Source organism: Zonotrichia leucophrys, chromosome 2, assembly GCF_028769735.1.
Source record: "Zonotrichia leucophrys gambelii isolate GWCS_2022_RI chromosome 2, RI_Zleu_2.0, whole genome shotgun sequence".
Classification (NCBI taxonomy): domain Eukaryota; kingdom Metazoa; phylum Chordata; class Aves; order Passeriformes; family Passerellidae; genus Zonotrichia; species Zonotrichia leucophrys.
Window position 1 is genome coordinate 67894727 of NC_088171.1, and position 22608 is coordinate 67917334.

Genomic DNA, 22608 nt, shown 5'->3' on the forward strand with positions numbered 1-22608 from the left:
AACTTTGCAGTTTCTTGAAGGGGCTAACAGGCAGAGGAAGGGTGGGGTCACTATTGCCCCCATCTCCTGTTTTATTGCAAAACACCAGATGAAAACAAAACAAACCCTCAGCTCTGTTTTTGTGCATCCTTGGAATGAGGGAGAAGCTGAGCCAGTCTCTTATTGATATTCACAGAACCCCAAAATACACAGCTTTTAAATGTAGTGCTTTTGGGGTTGGAAAGATATAAGGGGAGAGATTCTCCCCTGTCCCTACTTTACCCCTGTACAGAAAATTCCTGCTTCATGTAATGCAATTGTGAGTTTTGTCAGCATTTTTGAAAGAGCATTGGTAAGTTTTGCAAGACATGCCCTACTTCACAGAGGGGCAATGGGAACCATTTCTGGGCAAAAATGTTTCATACAGACATCTCTGTAATCTCAGCCAGTGCTAAAATCAGCATGGATTTTTACAGAAGTTACTCCAGAAGCCTGGTGAATTGAGCAGAGAATAACAATAACACTATCATGGGACTCTAAACCTGACTCAGGATTGAACAGTATTCTAGCCTTTTTGTAAATTAGGGTTAGCAGGAGGCAGATGGTTTTGGGTTCAGTTACGCAGGGCTTTTCCATTAAAGGTTCCTTATCATGCTGTGTCCTCAGGCATATTACTTTCATTCTGTTTCCTAAAGGACATGGATAGGGATCTGAGGGATGATGCAAGCAGGAGTGGGACCTACTCCCATTGCCATTACTCCCCTGTCTCTTATTAGCTGGTGCCCAGAGCCCAGGCTGGGGCTGGAGAAGGACCACGCTGATCATGCTTCTGATCCAGGGAGGGTGCTGCCTGCAGGGCTCTGCTGCCTGTCCAGAACTGGCAAATTAAACAATTGTGCTGAGCTTCTGTGAAAGGGGCCACATTCAGCCTTCACACTTGAATGTCCAACTCAGTTACTGAGCGCATCATTCTTGCCCTCAGTGTGCTTAGTAGAAAGCCAAATTAGCCACCATCAGAAATACACACAGCTCCACCAGCTGCTGTAAATGTGCAGCTCTTTTTGCCAGAGCATGAGTTTGGTTCTGCCACTCTAAGTATAAAATGCAGGAATTAGCTTGTTTCTAACTGTCAGCACCTGGAAAGACAAGCTGAGAGCTGCAAATCTGGCCTTACTCTGCTGTCTGTCTCCTGGTGGTGAGTTGTAATGGTCCTGCTCCTCCTGGCAGAGGTTTCATGATTATGTCCCTAGCATGCAGGCGAAAGAACAATGTCCAGTTCATTTTCATGTGGTTTCTCATAGTGTGAGAAGACTCCAATTGTGCAGATTTGTGGTGTGGTACAGTCATGTAGCTTATGGTGACTGTGAGTGCCTGTGGCTATCCCAGTGCCACCCCACACTGGTCATTTGCTGAACAAACTACTTACAGCTTGCTATAACACTTCATACAGCCTGAATCTGAAGGGAGTAAAGCTTTGTCTGTGTGTGTTATAGATACCTACTGCTGCTTGCCTGTAACTATGCTGTAATTATATGCTGTAATGTTATATTTAGTTTTCATAAGGAGACACTAATAGCAGTGGAGGTGTACTGAGAAGCTGAGACAAGACACATGCAGTACACCCAAACCTTATCTAATACAGGCAATCCAAGCTCTCAGCTGAGTGCAAGATCATTAACTGCCTCTCAGACTCTTCAGCTCTCAGCACTGGAAGCATTTTGCAAACAACATATTTAAGTGTCCCAAAGCCCATTTGAATTTGCATTTTACAAATGGGGGACTTCAAGAAGGGGGGCACAAAGCCTCAGTCATCCAAATCCTGCTGATTGTTCTGGTAAACTTGTGACAGCAAGGCCCAGACTTGCAGAAAACCAATGCCAATGGAAAGGTGGGTCCAGACTCTCCTTGGGGTCATTCAGCTTCCAACACCTAGCAACCTGCTCTTTCTGTGGTTGCTCTCACCATGCACTAGAAGAATTTTAGCCTCTGTGAAAATGGCAGGTGGACAGAGAAGTGTCTGCCTATAAGCCTCTTCTCAGCCAGGAGCATGTAAGCCTCAGACAGATCCAGCATGTTCCTGTTGCATGGTGTTCCTTCCGTGGAGAAGGGGAGGATGGGGCCTCTAACAACATTGATACCAATATTGACATTTCAGCATGCTGACTCCTTCCCCCTCTGCTCATTTACGTGTCTCTGCAGATTACCTGCGTGTTGTGGATATTTATATGTTCAAGGAGCCTCAGGAGATCAACAAGCAGGAGCACCACACTGACAAGTACTACAACCCCAAGCTGATAGTGCGTCGGGGACAGGCTTTCCAAATCCAGATTGACTTCAACCGACCCTACCAGCCACAGTCAGACCAATTCTGGCTGGAGTTTTTGATGGGTAAGTGCCTGGCAAAGGCTGTGTCTTATCTGCAAAGAAATAGTCTCTTATAAACAGGAAAACAGCAGAAATTCATGGCTGGGTCTTTTCCTGTTATGATTGATAAACCATAAAAACAGGCTTAGCCACAGGCAAGGAAGTGTTTTTCTAAACAGGGTTTGAATCCTTTCTTGAGAAAACCAGCAAAATTTCATATGCGAGAAAAGAAGCAAAATCTGGGAGTTTCTGTTTTGTAAGCTGTACTTTTTTGAGCTTTCAAAGTTATGTCTGGTTAATGTTGTATGGCAATGCTGAAAGGTAGGTGGAACAGGAAACCTCTTTTGTCAGTGTTTAGGAGATGTAGGGAAGAGAGTCTGTTGTTTGAAGCAGGAGAGGTGACTGTATGAACTGAGATAGCAAAATATTGATTGCATAAAGAGGGGAACTTACACTGGGTGGAAGAATCTTGCAACTTTTCAGTCTGTGCTTATAAACAACTTAGTAACAAGAGACAGAGTTCAGTGACGGTGATTTTGGACCAGAAACAGAATCATAGAATCACTAAGGTTATAAAAGACCTCTAAGATCATTGAGTCTACATGTTAGTCCAGCACTGCCATGTTTACCACCAAACTATGTACCTAAGCAGGGGTGGTTATTCCACCACTTCCCTGGGCAGCCTGTTCCAATGCATGGCTACCCTTTCAGTGAAGAGATTTTTCCCAATATCCAATCTAAACCTCCCCTGGTACAACTTGAGACTATTCCTCTTGTTCTATTTCTTGTCACCTGTGAGAAGGGACCAGCCCCCTCCTTGCTACAGCCTCCTTTCAGGCAGTGTAGAGAGTGATAAGGTCTCCTCTGGGCCTCCTTTTCTGCAGGCTAAACACCTCCAGCTCCCTCAGCCACTCCTTATTGGGCTTCTGCTCCAGACCCTTCCCCAGCTCTGTTGCTCTTCTGCTGGACATGCTCCAGCACCTCAATGTCCTTGTTGCAGTGAGTGTTCCAGAACTGAGCACAGGATTTGAGGTGTGGCTCCACCAGTGCTGAGACACTTACTCAGGATGATATCAGAGACTTTCTTAATTTATTGCTGAAAGAGAAAGAGAGCTATTTTCCTCTCACTGAGAAGTCTTCATCAGAGACCCAGGTCCTAAGGTTCCTGTTCACTCATTGAAGGCATGGAACTAGAGAAAGGCAGGACCTCACTAGAAAAGGAGAGAAGCTAAAGGGCTCCTGCTATGCTCCAAGATGGCCCCACCAAATTCTGGTCCCTACGACACAACTCTGGGAAACACCCAGCTTCATCTAGATTGATCTGGGGGTTTTTGTGCTAAGACATCAGTGTTGCCCTTATAAAGTCTTTAAAGTAGGTTATAATTGATGTTTTAATTTACTTTCCTGTGAGATGCAGATCTGAAATTTGTAACACTGAGTCTTTTCCATCATTGAATTATGATGATGTGGCCACTTATTAGATTTGTTGCCTTCTCAAGCTAGATGGGCGTTTATCTCTTAAACATATGTGCAGTGAAAATGTTACTGGCTGAACATTTTTTTTCCATGGCTCTCTTCTTTCTAATTTAAATTAGGGTTGGGAGGCATGTTATGACAGTCCAGTGAATGATTGGCTGAACAGCCACAAGTGCCTTTAAAAATTTAATATGCATAAATATCATTAGTTCTTTTGGGATTTAATTAAATTCAAGATTGTTCCCTTAATCTTTATATGTTTAAAACAAACAGCTGTATCAAGAAGACGTGGAAAATGGAACATTTGTTTTTTATTGCACTCTGTGCAGCTTGCATTTGTTTTAATCAGATATTCTATATTGGAAGAAGAAAATTAACACTTCTTTTGACATTGCACAATCCACTTAAGTGAACATATTCACTTATTTTTCTATTGCTCTTTCCTAACACATCCATCCATGGTTTGTAGCTTGAATCTCTAAGTAAGGATAAAAACACTCTCATATTCAGCCATGGTAGGAATGGGGTTAATACAGCCTGAGCAAGGGGAGTCTCTGCAATAAACACAGCTCTGAATGATTCCTTTGGAGCTAGCCCTGAGTGTGTAGGGGAATTTCCCTCCCTCTTCTTCACTGTTGCTGTCCTTCCTGTGACATGGGATGGATGTCCATGCGTGGTGGCTGACAGCTGGCTGCAGATACCAGATAGGGTTCAATGCTATTGCCCTCCCCTGCTTTTTCTTTGCTTCTGTGAGCACCACTGCCCTCATGTTGCGAGGACTTTAATTCACAGAGATTCAAGCTCCTCTTCTGGGAACTAGTCAACACTCAGCACTCTGCAAATGTTTCTCTTTGTGAACATGTGGTGAAAATGCAGTATATTTGTTCTCAGAGGCTAGCAACAGGAAGCAAAACAAACACAGTCCACAGCAGAGAAGGAAAATTCAGAAATTATATGCCTGACTCTTGCCATTTCAAGTCCAATGTTTAATGCTGAGAAGAGAAAGGAAATTTCTCTTACTTAGGAAAGACAACTGGCTGCTGAATGTCTCAGTGCTGTGCTCTCAAACCTTTTGTCAGGGGGAGCTGTGGCCATTTTCATCCAATTTTTTTCGGTTTATCTTCCTGAAGAGCTGGCTCTCACCTCTTGTACTGCCTGAACAGCAGAACACAGACAAAAAGCTCTTGCCCAGGCTGCCTGTGAGCAAGGGAGAGAGGCAGGCACCTCCAAGCAGAGTTTAACCCTGCTGTCTTAAAGTGGGATTAACTCTCTTCTGGATTTTTTTTTTCTTCCTCTCTTGACTCTCTGTCATAGACCAGACTCTGGCTTTAAGAGCACCAAAGGCAGGGAAGTTGAATCCTGCCCTTTGGTACTGTCAGGCAGAAGCTATCCCTAGGGAGTGGCTCAGAAAACAGCCTTGCAGCAGAGGCAGCTTGAGCTCACAGAAACTTTTTGTTCTGAAAGGATTATACTTCCTAGGAATGTGCTGAGCTTGGGAGATTAAAGTGATGGACATACAGAAATATTGGCAGGCTGTTGTAAGATGACCTTTGCAAGGAGCACTCTGTGTGCCTGAATAGAAGATTTCAAATGGTGCAGCAGAACTGTTGAATAGAATAACCTCGATTGGAGGGGCCTCTGGTGGTCTCATCTCTAGCAGGTGAAAGCAGGTCCAGCTTCTCCAGCATCTCTGGATCTTTCCCTATGAGCAGGTTTTGAGTATCTCCAAGAGTGTGGATGCTTCCCCAAACAATGTGGACCAGGCTGTCCTGAACTGCAGAATATTTTGAGTGGTTCAAGGTTCTATTCTCATAAGGGATGGCTGGCCTTGACTCCCAGGCAATTCAGTTGGAGCTGGGAAAACTTGAAGTCTTCTTTTTCAGGGCTGTGCCTGGAGTGGAGGCTGTTTGTACAACAGTGTCTGCAAAGCTATTCAGAAGTTATTAGTTCCCAGCTTTGAGAAAGTTTCCCAAGTTGACATTAATCCATCACAGAATTTTTATCCATTAAAGACTAATTTTGATCCTGAAAAATGTGACAATTGTAATGGATTGGTCCTGTGGGTGTGCACAGAACTATTCTATTTCCGCTATTCCCTAAAATTTACTTTCCTTTCTCTTTTTTTTTTCACTCCTATTTTTTCTTCTTTTGCATCATTAAAAAGATGATTAATGAAGCAAGTAAAGCAAGTAGAGACTGCTTAATCCTTCTAATTGATAATGAATCAAGGGTACCTGGAACAAATACTTTTTCTGTCATGTGAAACAAGATCTGAAACACTCAGAGAGCAATCTTTAATTACAATCCTTCTTAATCTACAGTCCATTAAAATGCCATTTTCACAGAATTCAGGGGTTAAATTGTATAAATAAATATATATATGTTTGTGTGTAAATATGTATATATTTGTGTATGTGTATATATATATATGAGAATATATAAATAGTTCACCCCAATCTCTTGGAAGTCACTTTTACAGACATTCTTCTATGATAGTTCCGTATGACTGTAGTCATTCTTGCTTTAACACACTGTTTTCTGTAGAGTCATCCCTGGTGAAATTGACTGAAATGCTAACATGTGAATTATTGTAATTCAGTTTTGCACATAATCCTTTATTAAATTAGGACCATAGCTGCCTGCCAAAATATGGAACACAATGAATGTGCCAAAAAATCCACATGGAAAAATATCCACTTATAAAGAGTAATTAGATGTAATTCCAGTTCTTGTGCTGAACCTCAGCCCTGCCTACGGTTTGAGAGCTGCTCTGTCACCACATATTTCCTTCATTTCCATTTACTTTCTGGCTTTCACAAGAGGAAAGGTGAGCATCACCTCTTGGATGAAACTTGTTTTATTGGTCTGGGGTTGTGTTGAAAAAGCCACAGTAGAAGTGCAGGTGCTGTGCTTACATCTAGTTCCCCACAGTGGGATTAATTCCAGTTTGTTTGGAGCCTTAGTGAACCCAGAAGAGCCAAAGGACTTCCTCACCCATCTTGATCTGTCCTGACTCCTACCTTTGTGGCGATGGGGGTATTTTGTGTTCCTCTTAATTTTCCATAATGCAAGGCTTAGTGTGGGACAGCCAGTTTGGTGTGGGTGCTGCAAAGTTTCCACTGGCACTGCTGCACTGGCAGGGATTTCTCTGAAAAGCAGATGAATGATGAGATGGGCTTATACAGCCTTCAATCTTGCTTTTAGTAGTAGTTTCCAGTACGTGGCTGTAAATCCTTGAGGAGTTGATGAGTTTATATGGTGCATCCTGCCTCTAATGATGTATTTCCCCACATCCTCATAAATTGCTGTCTATTTGTGTTTTCCTTAAATGGCTTCATAAATCCATATATATTGGTCTAGCCCTAAATGTTATTATGAACGTTTTATTCATTGACACACTTCTGGAAGGGCCATAAATTCCAGTCCCCCAGGCTACTCTCACCTTTCCACACGTGTGCATGTGTGGATACCCACCCACCCATCCATATGGTCTCCTCAGGCTTCTATAAATCATTGGCTTCTGGCCAGAGATCAGAGGAGAGACTTACTGCTCCTTTTTCCACAGTCTTCCCAAGCCAGTTCCAGGGGGATAGTTATAAACACATCAAAGGAGCTAAGAACATAAAGATGTTAAAGCTGATCCCATATGGCTTATTTAGGTGATACCAAATTCCCACTTACAGTCAGAGGGATATCTGAGTTCAACTAAATAACCAGAGGTCCAGTTCAGGATATGCACACCAGAATCTATGGAGCTCTTCATACTGTCCTACAGTGTCCACTGCCTTTCCCTGTTTTCACAGCAGAGTTGGGCCAGGAAAGATTCCAGGGTTATTGAGGTTTTGATGATTTTGTCAAGCAGTAATTCTGCCTTAGTGGGAAGTATTGCTACCTCTGCTGTCACCTATTCTCCTCAGCAGTGTTGGGGCAGGGTGGATTGTAGCCAACAGAGGTGCTAGAACATGAGATGTCCCCCAGCACTAGGGATGGGATGCCAAGCTGAATCTTACTCTGGGTGAAAGTTGCTCTTTGGAAAACTTTGGATCTTCATGTTTTAGGAGATTCCTTGGCTCTATCAAGAGAATTAACCAGTCTAGAGGACACACTGTGTTGGTAGGTAACTCAGCACTGTGAGTTTATTAGATCTTTGTTTCACAAAGAAGTACAAAAAATTGAGCAGAGATACAAAAACACCTGATGGTCTAAACTTGGAATTTCAATTTTATGTCAGAAAAAATAATTTATTAGCAGCAGAACGTATTTCCTAGAGATTGCCTCCCAGCAGACAAGAGACCTGTTTGCCAGCTCTTAACAAAAAACAAACCTCTCCACTTTCTGAACAAAGGCATTGGGGTATTCTTTTCCTCCCCTCTGGAATTCCCAGCTGGGCCCCAGAGGAGTAGAGAGGAGGGAGTCCCTTGAGGTGGTGTATGAATGCAGTATTTCATGCAAATTAGGCTTTATTAGGCTGACTTTTGCACTGCTTCAGCAGCATCAAGTGGCACATAAAATCTGGCTGTATTTTTTAGTTGTTTTACTAGCTAAGGTGCGTGGCTCTGATGTGTGTTTTGCAATTGTAAAGTACTACAAACATTCACTGCTGGGACAGAGTGGCCAGATGTTGAGGATTCATAACGGGAGCCACGAGGAAAACTTCTTTCAAGATATTTGTGTTTACTACATTTCCAAGTTTGTATATAGCACTTCTGAAGGCAATGGAATTTGAGGGTGGTAGGAGGCCAGATGAGATGTTAGAGATTTAGAGACTAATGTTTTTAACAAAAAAATATTTCTTCTTCTTGCTTCTTTTGATTATTTGGAATTTTATGGGAGCACCTCTCCTGTTTCTTTCTAATTTGTTTTACTCTGTGTTTCATGTCATAAATCCCATATGCTAACACCTATCTCCAAGGCTGCTTGCTATCAAAAGGCTGACCTCTGCTGTACTGGTGACTTCCAGCTCAAACTTATTTATCACAGTAATTATACTTCCATAAATGGTGCTGAAATAGATTTTTTACCCTTTATAAGAAAGAGTGTATCTATATAAAACAAATGAACTTATAGGAAAATTGTTAATTACTGTGGGCAATCAACAACTCCAAAGGGAAACAGGTCACTTGACTTCTTGAAAAGCCAATCTTCCAAGGAAGGTTGCTAAAAAGACAAAGGCTACTGAGATACAGCTTTGTTCGCCTCCTTCTCTTCTGAAGTATCCCACTTCCATGAGGAACGAAATTCCCTGTGAAGGTCACTAGATCTCTAATCTCTGTGCTACCAAACCTTCCTTCCTCCCTGCTGGAACTAAAGCTCAGTTGTGTGGGACCTATCCAAGAGCACCTGCTGGTCCCTCCAGTGTCTGTGCCAGCAGCACAGCACTAATTCAGCCCTGGCATTTATGAGCTGTTTAAGGCACACACACACACACACAGAGCAGTGTGCATGTCCACTGGGGATCAAGGGGAAAATTAAACTACAAGTAGTCAGGAGCTTCCAGGGACAGGATAGAGAAGGAGAAGGAGGAGAATAGAACCAAGCAAGCCTTGGTTCCCGTTAGTCACTTATAAAGAACAGTGGCAGAATTGGATAACTGGAGGAGGACTGCTCGTGTTTTGACAGCTGAACTCACTGTACCTATCTGTCACCCTCTCTCTGCTGCTGTAATCCCTCCCTGGTGTGGCAGTTTTACCCAGAATGTAACACATGCTTGATGGGCCCAGAGCTGACATGCTAGGGATGAAAGGCATATGTTGAAAATAACTGACTTTGAACGCATGTGTGTGGCCACAGTTCTGTGATTTAGATGGCTTATTATTTTGCTGCTACATAAATAGATTTTGGCAAGTTTTAACAAATGCTGCACTTTGCTCTTTGCCCCTGTAAAGTGTTTATGTGTGACAGGGGACATCCCATGCATACCGACATCCACATACACTGCAGTCATGGTGCCTTTTGCCATGTAGATCTTTACTCATGATTTTTTAATTTATCTTCTGAACTTCTTCAATAGCAACAGCAGCTACTTTGCTCCTCTTTTCCTGAGTGCCTGGAAACCCCAAGGAGTGTAGAGTCAAGCTGAGGTGCAACTGAAGTGAGAAGGAGCTTTAGGACCCCAGCTTAGTTAGCTACAGAAACCAGGGTGGAATAAGAAAGGATAAGAAAAAAGAAAGAAGTATCAGAACATTGCAGACCTGTGCACTGTGCATCAGGGGAAATAGATTTGTTTGTGCCATTAGATGTTCTGTATAAGGGAGGTTTCTGTAAAAATTAATTTCTTCTGGCAGCATTGTGGCTCAGGACCTAGCACTGAAATGCAGAGTGTTGGAGCCCTGAGAAAGGGGGTCACTGTAAGTTCTCTCTCCTCTCCTGCTTCAAAGACAGCACAGTCAGTAGCTTCTATTCAGTACGTGATATTTTTGAAGGAGCCTATTAAAAAATTCACCCAGTGCAGGAATCTCCAGACTCTCTGAGTTCACAGGCTGGATTTTCCCATTTCCATGTGCTGTTAGAGTGAGCAGACAGGGACATCCCAACAGCATAATGTCATGCAATGACTTTGTCTGCCACAGAGCAATTGGCTGTGAAATGTCCTCATATGAGGGCCAGGGCCTCCTACACCCAGAGAAAACGTGAGCACTGGGGAGTGAGGCAACCACAAAGAGCTGGCTGTGGAGCATAGTTCAGGCTGCCAACTCGTGGTGCAAATCAGAGCTGGAGAGATCCTGAGCCCGCTAATGCTACTGGCATAATGTCAGCACCCTCCTGTCAGCATAAAAAGGGTTTATCTTGTCTACATGTCCCAGTTCTGACATGCACTCAAACTGCCTCCTGCCTCTCTGTGGGTTGGGTTAGCACCAGACACCCTACAGAGAGTGCTCTGCCAGGCATTTACAGGCTTTTTGTAATAAGTCTTTGGATAGTATTGAATCTTCTTCCTTGGAGACTCAGCCAGAGAATGAAATCACCACTGCATGTTACTCCGTCTGAGGAAGGGCCAACATTGCAGATATCCCAACTCTGAGCCAAAGCTGGCTCTACTTTTCCACTGCAGCCAGAAATGTGTGCTCAAGATGTAGATAAAGGTGAAAAGGCCAAGCCATCCTGATAGGACTTCCCTACAGAGTTGATAAACATAGTACTGAGCCTATGTAAGAATTATTTGGCCAGCAACCTTAGCATGCGATGCCAAAGTTACTCAGCTTTATAGCACTCTAGTACCAAGACAACAGATGTGTGTAAATGAGACTAGTGTGGCTGATGCTGTCAGGTGTCTAGATGTGTGTTTACAATTCAGCTCCACAAGCTCCTGACAGAAGTAACAATTCCCTTACTCTTTCATTTACACCCCCTATTGTTCCATTTGCATTTTGTTTTGTTTGGTTTTTGGTTTGGTTTTATTTGGTTTGGTTCTATTTCAGAAGAATGGGGAACCTGTCCCCTCTTCAAAGAAAACATTGGAAATTGCTCACTGTGCTGTTGAAGGCTCTGCTCATCTTCCCAAACTTCCTTGTGGGTTCAGGATTTATGTAACCATTAGCAAGCACCAGATCATGATTGTCTGTCAGGAGCAAACACTGTCCTCTTGTATTTACTATTTATAACACCTGCAAATTATCCTGACTTCTAGGATATCCGTCCCTGGCAAACCTGCTATGTCTGCAGGGATGTAGAGCATCCCTGGTGTCCCAGAGCACCTGCTCATGAGAGAGCAAGCTAATGCAGTGACCTCTTACCCTGTGGGACCAGCTGTGTGGGGCTCTGGGCTGAAAGAACCTTGCATACTCCTTCAACAGCAGCTACAGCTGCTGCCCTGTTGAGCAGAAGGTATATTAGGGTGTCTTGTGGCTTTGCTTGTTTGGAAGGGAAAATGCGATTTTGAGGTTTCAGAACAAATGAGAATGTTTTTTTTGCCAAACCTGCTTATGAGGTGCCAGTGGCAGTGGTCCCATAAGGATGTCTTGAAAAGTTTTGGTGGCCTCTTTGAGATCCTATCAGATTCCTATAGGCAAATTTTCTGGGAAGTGATTCTGCAGTCTCCCCATGTACACATGGCATACACAGACATGGTGGTGCAAAGTCACTGCCAGAGCACAGCTCCTCCTGTCCCCAATAGGCTCCTACACCGACATGCAGCTTCCAGCAAAGACAAGGATGTCAGTTCCTAACCATGTTAAAATAGTAATCTCTTCCCCCTCCCACCTTTCTGAAGGAGGTATGGGAGGTATTTTTAAAAGTAGCACTTGTTAACAGTTTTCAAGGATATCAGTTCAACTGCTTGGTTTGCTCTGCTGCTTTGTTTGGATTGCTGTTTTTAGAAACAGATTATGTCAAAACTAGAAGCAAAATATCAACTGTAGATGCAAGCTGGGTCATGCACAGTTGCACTGCAAAGAACAAAAATGTGTTCAGCTCCCAGATCTGTTACCTCTATAGGTTCTTCTCTCTACACTGGCTTTCTTTTGATGGTTGATATTTGAAGTGTCCAGTGCTCTATCTTCTAGTGTTTTCTATTGATTTTGCTCTCTTATTCTATTCCTTTATTCTTCTGTAGGTCTTTTCCTTCCATTGTGTTCCTCACTGATCTGAATGAGTTTCATGGGTTACAGCTTCCCTGGCCTGTAGGGCAAAGTGGGTTATTTATGTGCATTGAATATCTACAGAATGAAAATTCATGTGCTCAGAATAACCTCTTGGATGAAGCACAGTAGCCCCAGATTTCTCAGAAACACAAATGTCGTGGCAGCTTGCAAGTTTCAGATTTAAAGCCGGAGTTGTCCTTTCCCAAAATGTAGCAGTGTTCAGATCTGCGATTATCTCTACATGGGCAGTATAAAAATAAGCAAGCAGGAAAATGAGTTTAATTTTGAAGTTCTTAAATAGTAGGAATGAAAAATATAGAAGTCTGTCCCTCCGTCTGCCATCATTGCTTTTCATTACCCTATTTTTGAATGAGGCCAACTTTCAGCCTAAAATATGAAATGAAGAGTAGATTTGAGAATGAGATAAGGAACTCATCCTTCTCACAAATGTGTCTTCTGTCTGTGCTTCTGGTTGGCTTCCAGATTTAGTTTGGCTCTACCTCAGTCTCAAGGGGTGGAGCCTCACACAACTTTGAATCCTGGCACTGAGCATGTTTACATGTAGCCTATCCATCTAGCTGTTTTTAGAGTTGGCGGAGTAAAATAAGCTCCTCTGGGGTGTGATTTGTCTTACTATGAGGCAGACTCTCACGTGAGGTACTTTGGAGGCGTGTCATACTTTGGGACCCATTTCTGGCAGAGAAAGTTTGGTGATTCAGCCCCAGTGTGGTGGTTTATATTCTGGGCATCCAGAATCTAAACCACCTGAGGAGTGGATGCTCGGAGGGAACCGAGCACTGCATATCTGCATATGGACTCATTTGTGTTTCCTCCATCCGTGTGGACTTCATGAAAGAGCTCTTGGCCTCCGCTTGGCAGTGCAGTAGTGCAGAGAAGAACAGGGCTCTGCTCTGCTAAAGAGCCCCAAAGCTGATGTCTGTGCCTCAGAGGGCACTTGTGTGCTAGCAACAAGGGTGGTGGGTGCATCTGAACTGGGGAAGGGCTCTCACCTAAACTCCTAAACTTACCAACAGTCTAGCTGGTGTTGTTGACACCAAGGCAAGGAGCAAGCTGAAGTGCAGCTTGCTGCACTAGGATAAACAATGGTGAGCAAGAAAGGCCTGGACAGCCCCTTCTCATGCTGGCAGGGCTATCTATGCTCTAGCAGTGCTCAAGCCAGTGAGACTGGAGCCTGCTGGAGAGAGGTGGGTGGGGTGTGGGGACAGGCCGCCTGCAGGGAGCTGTTGCAACTATTTTTCAAGTTACCAGGCCCTGTGAGGGGCAATGAGAGAGTAGGCTCTTTTTGCCCACTAAAACCTGTCACCTCCATTGAAAATAAAACAAAAAGACAGAGGACTACTAGAAAATTTAAAAACTGTCTTCACTTCTCACTCCAGGTCGCTACCCACAGCAAAACAAAGGCACCTACATCCCAATTCCAGTAGGCGGTGCACTAAAACCTGGTCAGTGGGGAGCAAAGGTTATCCACAGGGAAAACAACTCCATTCGGCTGTCCATCATGTCTTCTGCCACCTGCATCATTGGCAAGTTTCGCTTTTATGTTGCTGTCTTGACTCCCTATGGCATCCTTCGGACACGCAGGAATTCAGCGACCGACACGTACATCTTGTTCAATCCCTGGTGCCAGCGTAAGTACCTGCTCAAAGGCTTGCACTTTGTGCTGCTGGGCTCATCAGCTTTTAGGTGGGTTGGTCCAGGAATGGGGCAATGGTACCAAGGAGGTTGGAGACGTGTCAGTTTGGGTCTGGAAAATTTACAGGAATTCTTGCCAAAGGTCAAGTCTTTCAGGCTGGGGAATAGCCCTGTGTGAGCAGGGTTCTGTGCTGGAAACCAATTACTTCATTTTGTCTAAACTGCAGTTTTATGAGGCCAAGCCTGTGTTTGCCAGCTCAGGCTCCATTTCTCATAGTAAACACACCCTAAGGCTTTACTCCGACTTGAATAGGCAACACCGAGAGTCTCCAGTTTGCCTATGTGCGCCTTAAACAAGTCAATATAAGCATAATTTTTTCCAGGATTTGTTGTGGGGCAGGATGTGGTGGCTTCACATACTCTGTTGTCTTACATTGCTAATTGCCACATTTGCGATTCAACATCTGAAGTCAAAATATTGTGGGAATTTAATGGGAGCTGCACAGTTGGGTGGAGTCAGCTCGCTGTGGCATCACTGGTGGTGCCTTCCTGCTGCTACATGACATTTGCCCTTATAACTTCCCTTTTAGTGGTGACTAATTAGCAACGGTGCCCTCTCTGAGGAACAAAACATTTTGCAAATGAGCCTTTTTTTTATAATACAGTGGGTTGAAGAAAAATTATTTTTTTTTTTAATCTCTCGGGATCCTTGGAAGAAATTAAGCTTTATGCTGTCAGGGTTGTATTTTACCCAATGAACTCTGTGTCTGGCTTTCAGGAGAGGGCAAGGAGGACCAGAGAGGTTTGGCTCTGCCTTCTGACAGGCTGTAGCACTGTCTTAGCTTCCGACACATGCAAAGCTCCAAATCACATGTATTGCAGTATATTTAGGTCACCAGCTACCTTCAATATTTTCCTGCTACCCTTCCTTCATCTTTCCATTTTTTTTACCACAGTATTTGCATCAAATAATCCTGTACCAAAGAAGGGCCCTCCTACCAAGTGACAAGTAAGTTTAGCATTATTAGTAGAGCCCATTATTCAGCTGCACTGCTGTCAGTACATGGAATGATTTGTGCTGGGTTCATTACTTGCCCCTAGTCCAAGGGAATATAAGCAATGATTAGCTTATGCATTATTTAAGAAGATATAGATTAATGCTGAATAAAGAGGAGTTAGTTAAGTGGGAATAGGAGGGAAGGGCAGGGCTGAAGGCCCTGCCACACTGTGAGATACTTCTAAAATCATTGTAAGGTACCTCAGAGCAGTGTGCTAACAGTTTGTTCTGGAGGGTGGGCAACAGAAAGAGAGGAAACTTTGCCAAAGCTATGATCAACTGTGAGCAGATAAAACTTCTCAATGTTTGTTTTGGCATGATCAGACTCACAGCTTCAGCCACGGAAGGCAGAAAGCTCTGCCTAAAGGTAGAGCACTACTTGGTTTTAGTCCTGTATGTTGTAACAGCCAGCACAGTGATGCTGCAGAGGCTCAGCTCGTCTTTGGAAAGGTATAAACCCCAGGGAAAATCTTCTTAAACTGCCTCAGTTTACCTTGTGTTTAGCAGACAACCAGCCAGGGCTGCATGCTGTCCTAATGTGGAGAAAAGATGTGATGTGGGGGGGTTGCCTACCCCACTGTGATGTGCCTGGGACCACACAGGCTGATGTGAGGTGTTAGTCAGAGGGAAAAAGGAAAAATCGATCCCTACTTCACACCTCCTTGCCCAGCAATTCTACATGCAGACTGGTCCACCATTATTCATGGTATACAGACACTTTGCTCGCCTGTGCCCTCCCTCCCTCACACCTGAGCTGAATGAGTCCAAAAGCCAGCAAGATTAAAAACCACAACACGGGAGTAAACTCACAGGGAGCAAGACATGCAGCAGTTGCCTCCAGTGGCAGGCATCCTCAAGGCTGATGGAAAAAGTCTGCCTTAGGAAAGCAAAAATATTTTCTGTACAGCAAAGACATGTTGTGTGACCCTAGAGCCAGGGCAAGCAACTTGGGGACCACATTTCCCTCTGCAGCTTACATTTTCAGGTGTGTCTCAATGGCTTCAGGTCCTGTCCCTTGCTGAATACTGTGGTTTTCATTTCCTGCTTGTTTAATTTGGATTTGGATATATCCTCATTTCTTGTTCCTCTTTTACTCCTAGGTAGTTTGGGTAATTGGCTCCTATATCTGTCTTTCCCTCCTCTCCTTTTTTAGAAAATCAAGGACTGTTTCTTCATGCTTTATCCCCTGGCTGGAAAAGATTTTTCAGTGGAATGACAAAAGGGTAGAAAAACTGAGGCTGTTAAAGTGCAGAGAAAACAATAGTTTGAAAATCTTCTAGGCTTGTTTGCTGGTTTAATAGCTAAGCAGAAAAGTCTGAGTGAAAAGCCTCATTAAAAAGAGAGGAGAGTGATGCCAGGAATGAATGGGGATTGTTATAGCAGGGAGCAGAGTGTCGGCTCTAGAGCCTGGTGCAGCTTTCCGACCCATCATCTCGGAGGAGCATCAATATGTCAGTATGAGCTTTTCTTTGAGACAGAGGCATTTGTGCCCTTTCTTATTACTCCTTTTCTCACTATAGTTCAGTTTTGACATATTTTCCCAGGCAGGGTTGTTTTTCTTGTCCTGCTGCTTCAGAAGAAGTTTGAATACTTTACCAGTCAAACTACAGAGTACTTTGCTTCCAGAATCATCATATGCTTTTATATATTTTAATCCCTTTAGCTATATTTAAGACTGATAACAAAGAATGCTTTAAAGACACAGGGCCAGGTTCTCCAAAATTATATACACCAGTCCCAAACATCTGGGAATTCAGCTAACTTGTAGATTGAGATTTCAGTTACTCAGGTGAAGTTTTAATTACTTAATAAGCAAGGCAAAGTCTATGAGGAGAGACAGCATCCTTTCTACAGCCAGACGACATCGCTGGATAAAACAGATGTGCTTTTAGGCATGCAGAGCTCTCTTCAGTTCTGGAACAGAAGATACAAATGGCAAGTAGTTAAGGATAACTTTTTGGAATTTAACTAAACTCTTGGCAATATCAGACTACATGAAAGCGGAGAAGAACTCCTTTGATCTGGATACTGTGAGCTCTTTCCAAGGAGCTGCGAGCTCTTTCCAAGCAGGTGCTGAGTCCTTGCAACTTTCTGCTGGGGAGTATTAAGTGCTTATCAGGAAAAGACCTTGTGCTGACTTCTGTGACTCTCTCACAGGTGGAGGTGCACAGTGTATCTGAGTAAGTTGCAAACCTTGTGGGCCGAGGTGTGCATTTTGCTTACCCAAGCCTCATGCAAGTGGATTACATTTAAACAATTTAAATATACTGCAGCTTTATTGGGTCAGCTGCATATTTCTTCTGCTTAAATGTTCTAATACAGTTTGAGGATTAGTAACATGTGGTTGACTCTGGACTCATCTCACATGTTACCAGTCATCCAAATCTGGCCCAATAACATTTTATTACTTTTATGGGTAAATCTTAAATTTGATTGCTTTTGCCATAGATTCCACATGGGCAAAATTCACACAGAGCTTCATCCTTCTGCTACATTAATGTAGGCAAGTACTAGCACTATTCAAGGCAGCATACTGACCTTGATCCTGGGTAGACTGTTTTTTGTAGATAACTGCATTGACCTCTTGCAGCTTGGAGTTTGTCACAGCACCATCCTCTTCCCAACACGAGCCCTGCGGGTTCCAGTTGAGGCCCAGCCTCACATTCCTGGATTCCCTCAGGAGCACACTGAAGGGAGGCTGGGAGCTCAGGGCAAGCCTGCTGCTTCCACTTCCACCTGTCTGCTGGTGCTGCTGCGTTCAGCTGTCACTGTCTGCATGAAGAAATGGCTTTTCCAGCACCACAGGGTGGCTGTGCTGGGGTTGGGGTCTCTCCATGCAGAGTATAACTCATTCCCTTTCCCAAATATAAAGGGTTACTCTGCACTCCTCATGTCTTTAGCAAGGGATTCCTCACCTGCAGTGCTGTCTTCACGTGAAGTGTATTTTCACCTTTCCCAACTTCAAACAGAGTAGTATGGAAGCTAATTTGCTTCTTTGTAGCATTGCTGGTGTCTCGGTAAATTCCCAGGATAAAAGTGAGTAAAAAAACCTCTGAACTGCTAGAGAAAAAGAGCAAACAAACCCAGCACATTTCTGTGGAATTCTTCTGTTTGTCAGATGTGAGCCTCCACTTGCACAAAATAATTAGGAGTTGCATTATGTAGAGCATGCTTAGCATCAAAGTAGTCACAAATGCCTCATATTTTTTTCTAAACAGTCTCAAGGGCAGTGAAAGCTGTCAAAAATCAAAGCAGCTGGCTTCCCTATAAAACACAAAAGACCTTTTTACCTTATCAAAAACACAAATATTTAAAATAATCGACAGAGAAGTTAATCAATTTTCATCTGATTTAGCAAAGATCATGCAGTCTCAAAATAACATAAGCATCTCAATTGATACCAGCAAGATCAATGTTGATATTTTTAATCCCCAAAAGAAAACAACAGCTGTCAAGAAGGCATATGCACACACTTCACTGAATGTGTAACTGCACAGAAGAAGGTGTGAATTCTCCTTCTTTAAATGAACTCTATGTACTATTTGTATGAACAGACTTTAATAAAATCCAGTGCTCAGTGAGAGAATGCAGATAATCGTTCAATGAGCAAATCAGGCAAATCCAGCCTAATGAAACAGAGCCTACATGATCTATAACACCTGCCATATTTTTAGTGGGATGTTATACAGAATTTGTTGGACCACAAAAAAATCATGTAATATACAGTTTCATAAGTGTATGAGAGTCCCTGCTTGCAGAAATGGCTGCAGCCTTTTCATTCACTGTCAAGTTTGAACACTCTTTCACCTTGTAGTCTCTGAATATAGCAAACCTATGATCATCCACTTTGTACACGGCTGCAGCTTTTCACTACCCTAGGTCACGGGTACTGAAAAGCTTACAAACTTCTTAGTGGCCCTGCCTTTAGAAGGCAGGTGAATATCACCCTGCCAAATAACAAGAGTGGGTCTCAGACCTGTCTACTTTAGGTAAAACTCCATGGAACCTGCTGTTCCTCTGCTTGCTCCAAGTTGTACGTAGTCATCAGTCATCATAATTTAAAAAAATTATTTGTAATTATTTTTATTTATTTTTTATTTTCTAAATTTTTAAAGTTATTTTAAAATTTAAAAAATTTAATTTCAATTTATTTTATTTTTAAAATTTTTAAATTTTTAAAATTTAATATTTTTTATTTTTAAATGTATTTTTAATTTTTGTTTTAATTTAAATTTTTTATTTTATTTTAAATTAATTTTTTAAATTTTAATTTTTTTTTAATTTGTTTGTTTGTTTTGTGGGCTCAGGTTTTAGCTTCTTTTTGGCCAAATTGCAGATTCATGGAGAAATGAAGAAGCTTTTGAGGATGAGGTTTACACGAAAGTGCAAATCTGATTTGCATTTCAACAAAACAGAGCAAATCAATAGGCTTTTAAAAGTTAAATGATCCTCTAGTAATTTGTAATGGAGTGCTGAAGAAATCTACTATGACAGTACTGAGTGTAGTTTTGTACTTGCTCATATCAAGCTGTTGGAAATTTCCTTTAATTTCCTATCTGGAACCACAGTACTGATTACTTCAAATTAATTCATTTCCCTGGTATTAATTGTTAACGTGTATCTTTTACTCTCAAAATACAAGCATTGGTACAAGAAAGAAATCTTTAACTATTCTAGAATCTCAGCATTGCAGCCTGCTTCATACTTCTCTGTGAATGTCTGAATTGTTTCCTGTCATTCAGGGTTCCTTATGAACGTAAATAATGAGTTATTTACACATGTAAATTATATTTGCAAGTCAAGTATGTATGCATATGCTCTTGATTTTTGATATAAGTCTAGTCTAGAATGTACCTTTTGTATATGTTTTGATAAAGACCTCTTGCAATTACTTCTAGGTCTCACTTAGACACTTGTGAATATGAATTTCTCCTCATATTACCTGATCAGTCAAGCTATGTGGGGAAAGGATGTTCCAGTCAATAAGTAATGCACAGAAAAGGCAACCAAACCTTTCTTTTAATATGTTAGAAAAACTGTATTCCAATTTTTTTAATGCACTACAGATTTTTCTTTAGATCTCTTGACCTGAGCTGTTTTCCATTAACATTAATAGGTTTGAAATTGTTCTTTGATCTGTTTATATAGATGCAGAATTGCATCATGGTGCTCCAACTTTTAAATTAGTTGTACACACTAATCATAAAATTCTTGACGAGATGTGACATTTTAATCATACTTTACAGAACCCTGAGAATACGGACAGGAGTTGCCAGCACTTTTCCATCTTGCATGTTTTTAAGTTGTATATCATATTCCTAACTAGGATGACCACCTCCTTATCCTTGTACTCTGTTGAAGCAAGTAATGCTTTGTTTGATGCAAGAGCGGTACTTTTCACCAAAGATGAATGTATGATATGCTAAGATGTTTTATCGGTCCTATGTGAAAATTAGGCACTTGTACTAATATTTATTTTTGGGAAACTAATGCAGTGGATGCTGTGTACCTGGATGACGAGAAAGAAAGGGAAGAATATGTCCTGAATGATGTTGGTATTGTATTCCATGGAAACGCTGAAGATGTAAAATCAAGAAGCTGGAGTTACGGGCAGGTGAGCTGTTTAGATCTCCTCTGGATGCTCCCAGTAGGACAGCAAATGAGTTTAATTGACACCAGACTGTGGCTGAGACTGTGGGCTCTGGAATGCATTATTGGTTTCTCCTTCAGAAAGATAAGGGGTATCATTTTAAAATTGCATGAAGTGGGTGTATGCCTAATCCAGTAAAGCAATATTATAATAGCTGATATTTAAAGACCTTGTTTCAGGGGCATATTTCAGATACTAAGAGGCTGCCTGTTGGAAGTTATAATCATTAGCTGAGGTTTCCACAGGGCAGAGGTATTTCTGCTGCTGCATTATTGCTGCTTCAGGATCAAATCAATTTATGAAAGGTAGAGTTGTTTGTTTGGCTTTTTTTCATTTTTTGACAACAGGTTGTATTGCTTTTTGACTTTTCTTTTTAGCTTTAGCAACTAGGTGGAAATAATTTTGTTATTTTTGGGGATCAGATAGTCACAAGGTTCCCATGACAAAGTAGTGTTTAATTCCAAAGTTCTAAATTCTCTCTCCCTTTTCTGCCTGAGCTTGATATCATCAGTCTCCAGTGGTCTCTTGCAGTCTGGGGAAGACACCCTCCACTAGGCTGGAGTGGGATATTGGTGTGCATTCAATAACACAGAATCATAGAATAATTTGAGTTGGAAGGGATTTTTAAAGATCATCTGTTTCCACCACCTCACCATGGACACAAACACCTTCCATTAGACCAGGTGCTCAGACTCCTGTCCAGCCTGGCCTGGAACACTTCCATGGATGACCACCCACAGCTTCTCTGGGTAGCCTGTTCCAGCAATTTACCACCATCATTGAAAAAACCTTCTCCTTTATACATAATCAAAACCAACCCTCTTTTAGTTTAGAACTAAACTAAAACAGACTTTTTACTTGCCTATTTTACCTCAACTTTCTCATAAGAGCTACCCAGCCTAAAAATCCCCACAGGATAGAAGAATTAATTTATTGTGTTAGAATGGGAAAAAGGCATTGCCGAGCAGAACTGAAATTGAAGCAAAGCTATAATCCTAGCTGTCACTCAGAGGGGCTCCAAGAGACAGATATTGGACATGGTCAATTTGTCTCATCTCATCTGTTGATTTTCACAACAGCATAATTAAGAAGGTATTTCCTTACTACTGTGGTGATGGATCCATTCAGTTTTTGTGGTACCTCCCTAGCACAGCCTTGCAGAAGGGTCCTTACAACCTGCTTTTTCTCCCTCAGCTAAATACCACCTCAAAGCTTGAGCAGGATGGATTGCCAATGTGCTTGCCCTGGAGAGCTCTTTGAACTCACATCTCTCTTTTTTCCTAATTTAAGGGTACAATTTAATCTTTTTTTCCCTGTGGCAGCACTGCATTAGGGAGTTCCTGCCTCTGCACCATTCCTTTGGTTGTGTCAGTGCCGTTGTTTGCAAGGGCTGAGTGGTTTCCTGACTGAGACAAAAACAACCCATAAATAAGGAGTGGGGAAGAAATTCCATAAACTGCTGGTGCCTCTGATATAAGAGATGTGGAGCCAGCTCCTGAGGCCAAAGCTGGGCTTGCATGTAAGCTGACCAAAAATGCCCCCTCCTGGCCCTTCTTTCCCCCTGCAAGCACTTGTGCAGCCATGCAGTGACTCACACTGGAGAGCTGATCTAGCTGAATAAGACTCTCCTTGATTTTTTTCCCCCCTGGGTAATTTCTGGGTTTGCTCTATTCCTGGATTTGGGATTCACTCCATGACAGATGTAAGGGGGAGGGAGAGAGGGGAATAAGCAGCTGGGGTGGAAGATGCTGCCTAAACCAGCTGCTGGATTTATGTCCTAAGATGTTAAATTTATGGCCTGTGATGGCTTGGCCGGAGATGTTTATATTCTGGGATTCTGGCATCTTCCT

General features: G+C 42.4%; 1 protein-coding gene across 4 annotated transcripts in view; it reads left to right on the forward strand.

The window, feature by feature from the left end:
• Positions 1 to 22608, forward strand: part of F13A1 (coagulation factor XIII A chain) — a 59489-nt gene that overhangs the window by 4475 nt on the left and 32406 nt on the right. For 2 of the 4 annotated variants that reach the window (XM_064703423.1, XM_064703424.1), the window contains 3 exons: positions 2179 to 2367; positions 13796 to 14047; positions 20604 to 20722. In XM_064703423.1, coding sequence (XP_064559493.1) covers positions 2179 to 2367; positions 13796 to 14047; positions 20604 to 20722 — 560 coding nt within the window. Of the gene's footprint in view, positions 1 to 194; positions 332 to 2178; positions 2368 to 13795; positions 14048 to 20603; positions 20723 to 22608 lie in introns of those variants that run through there. The other 2 variants (XM_064703425.1, XM_064703426.1) reach the window with 2 other exon arrangements.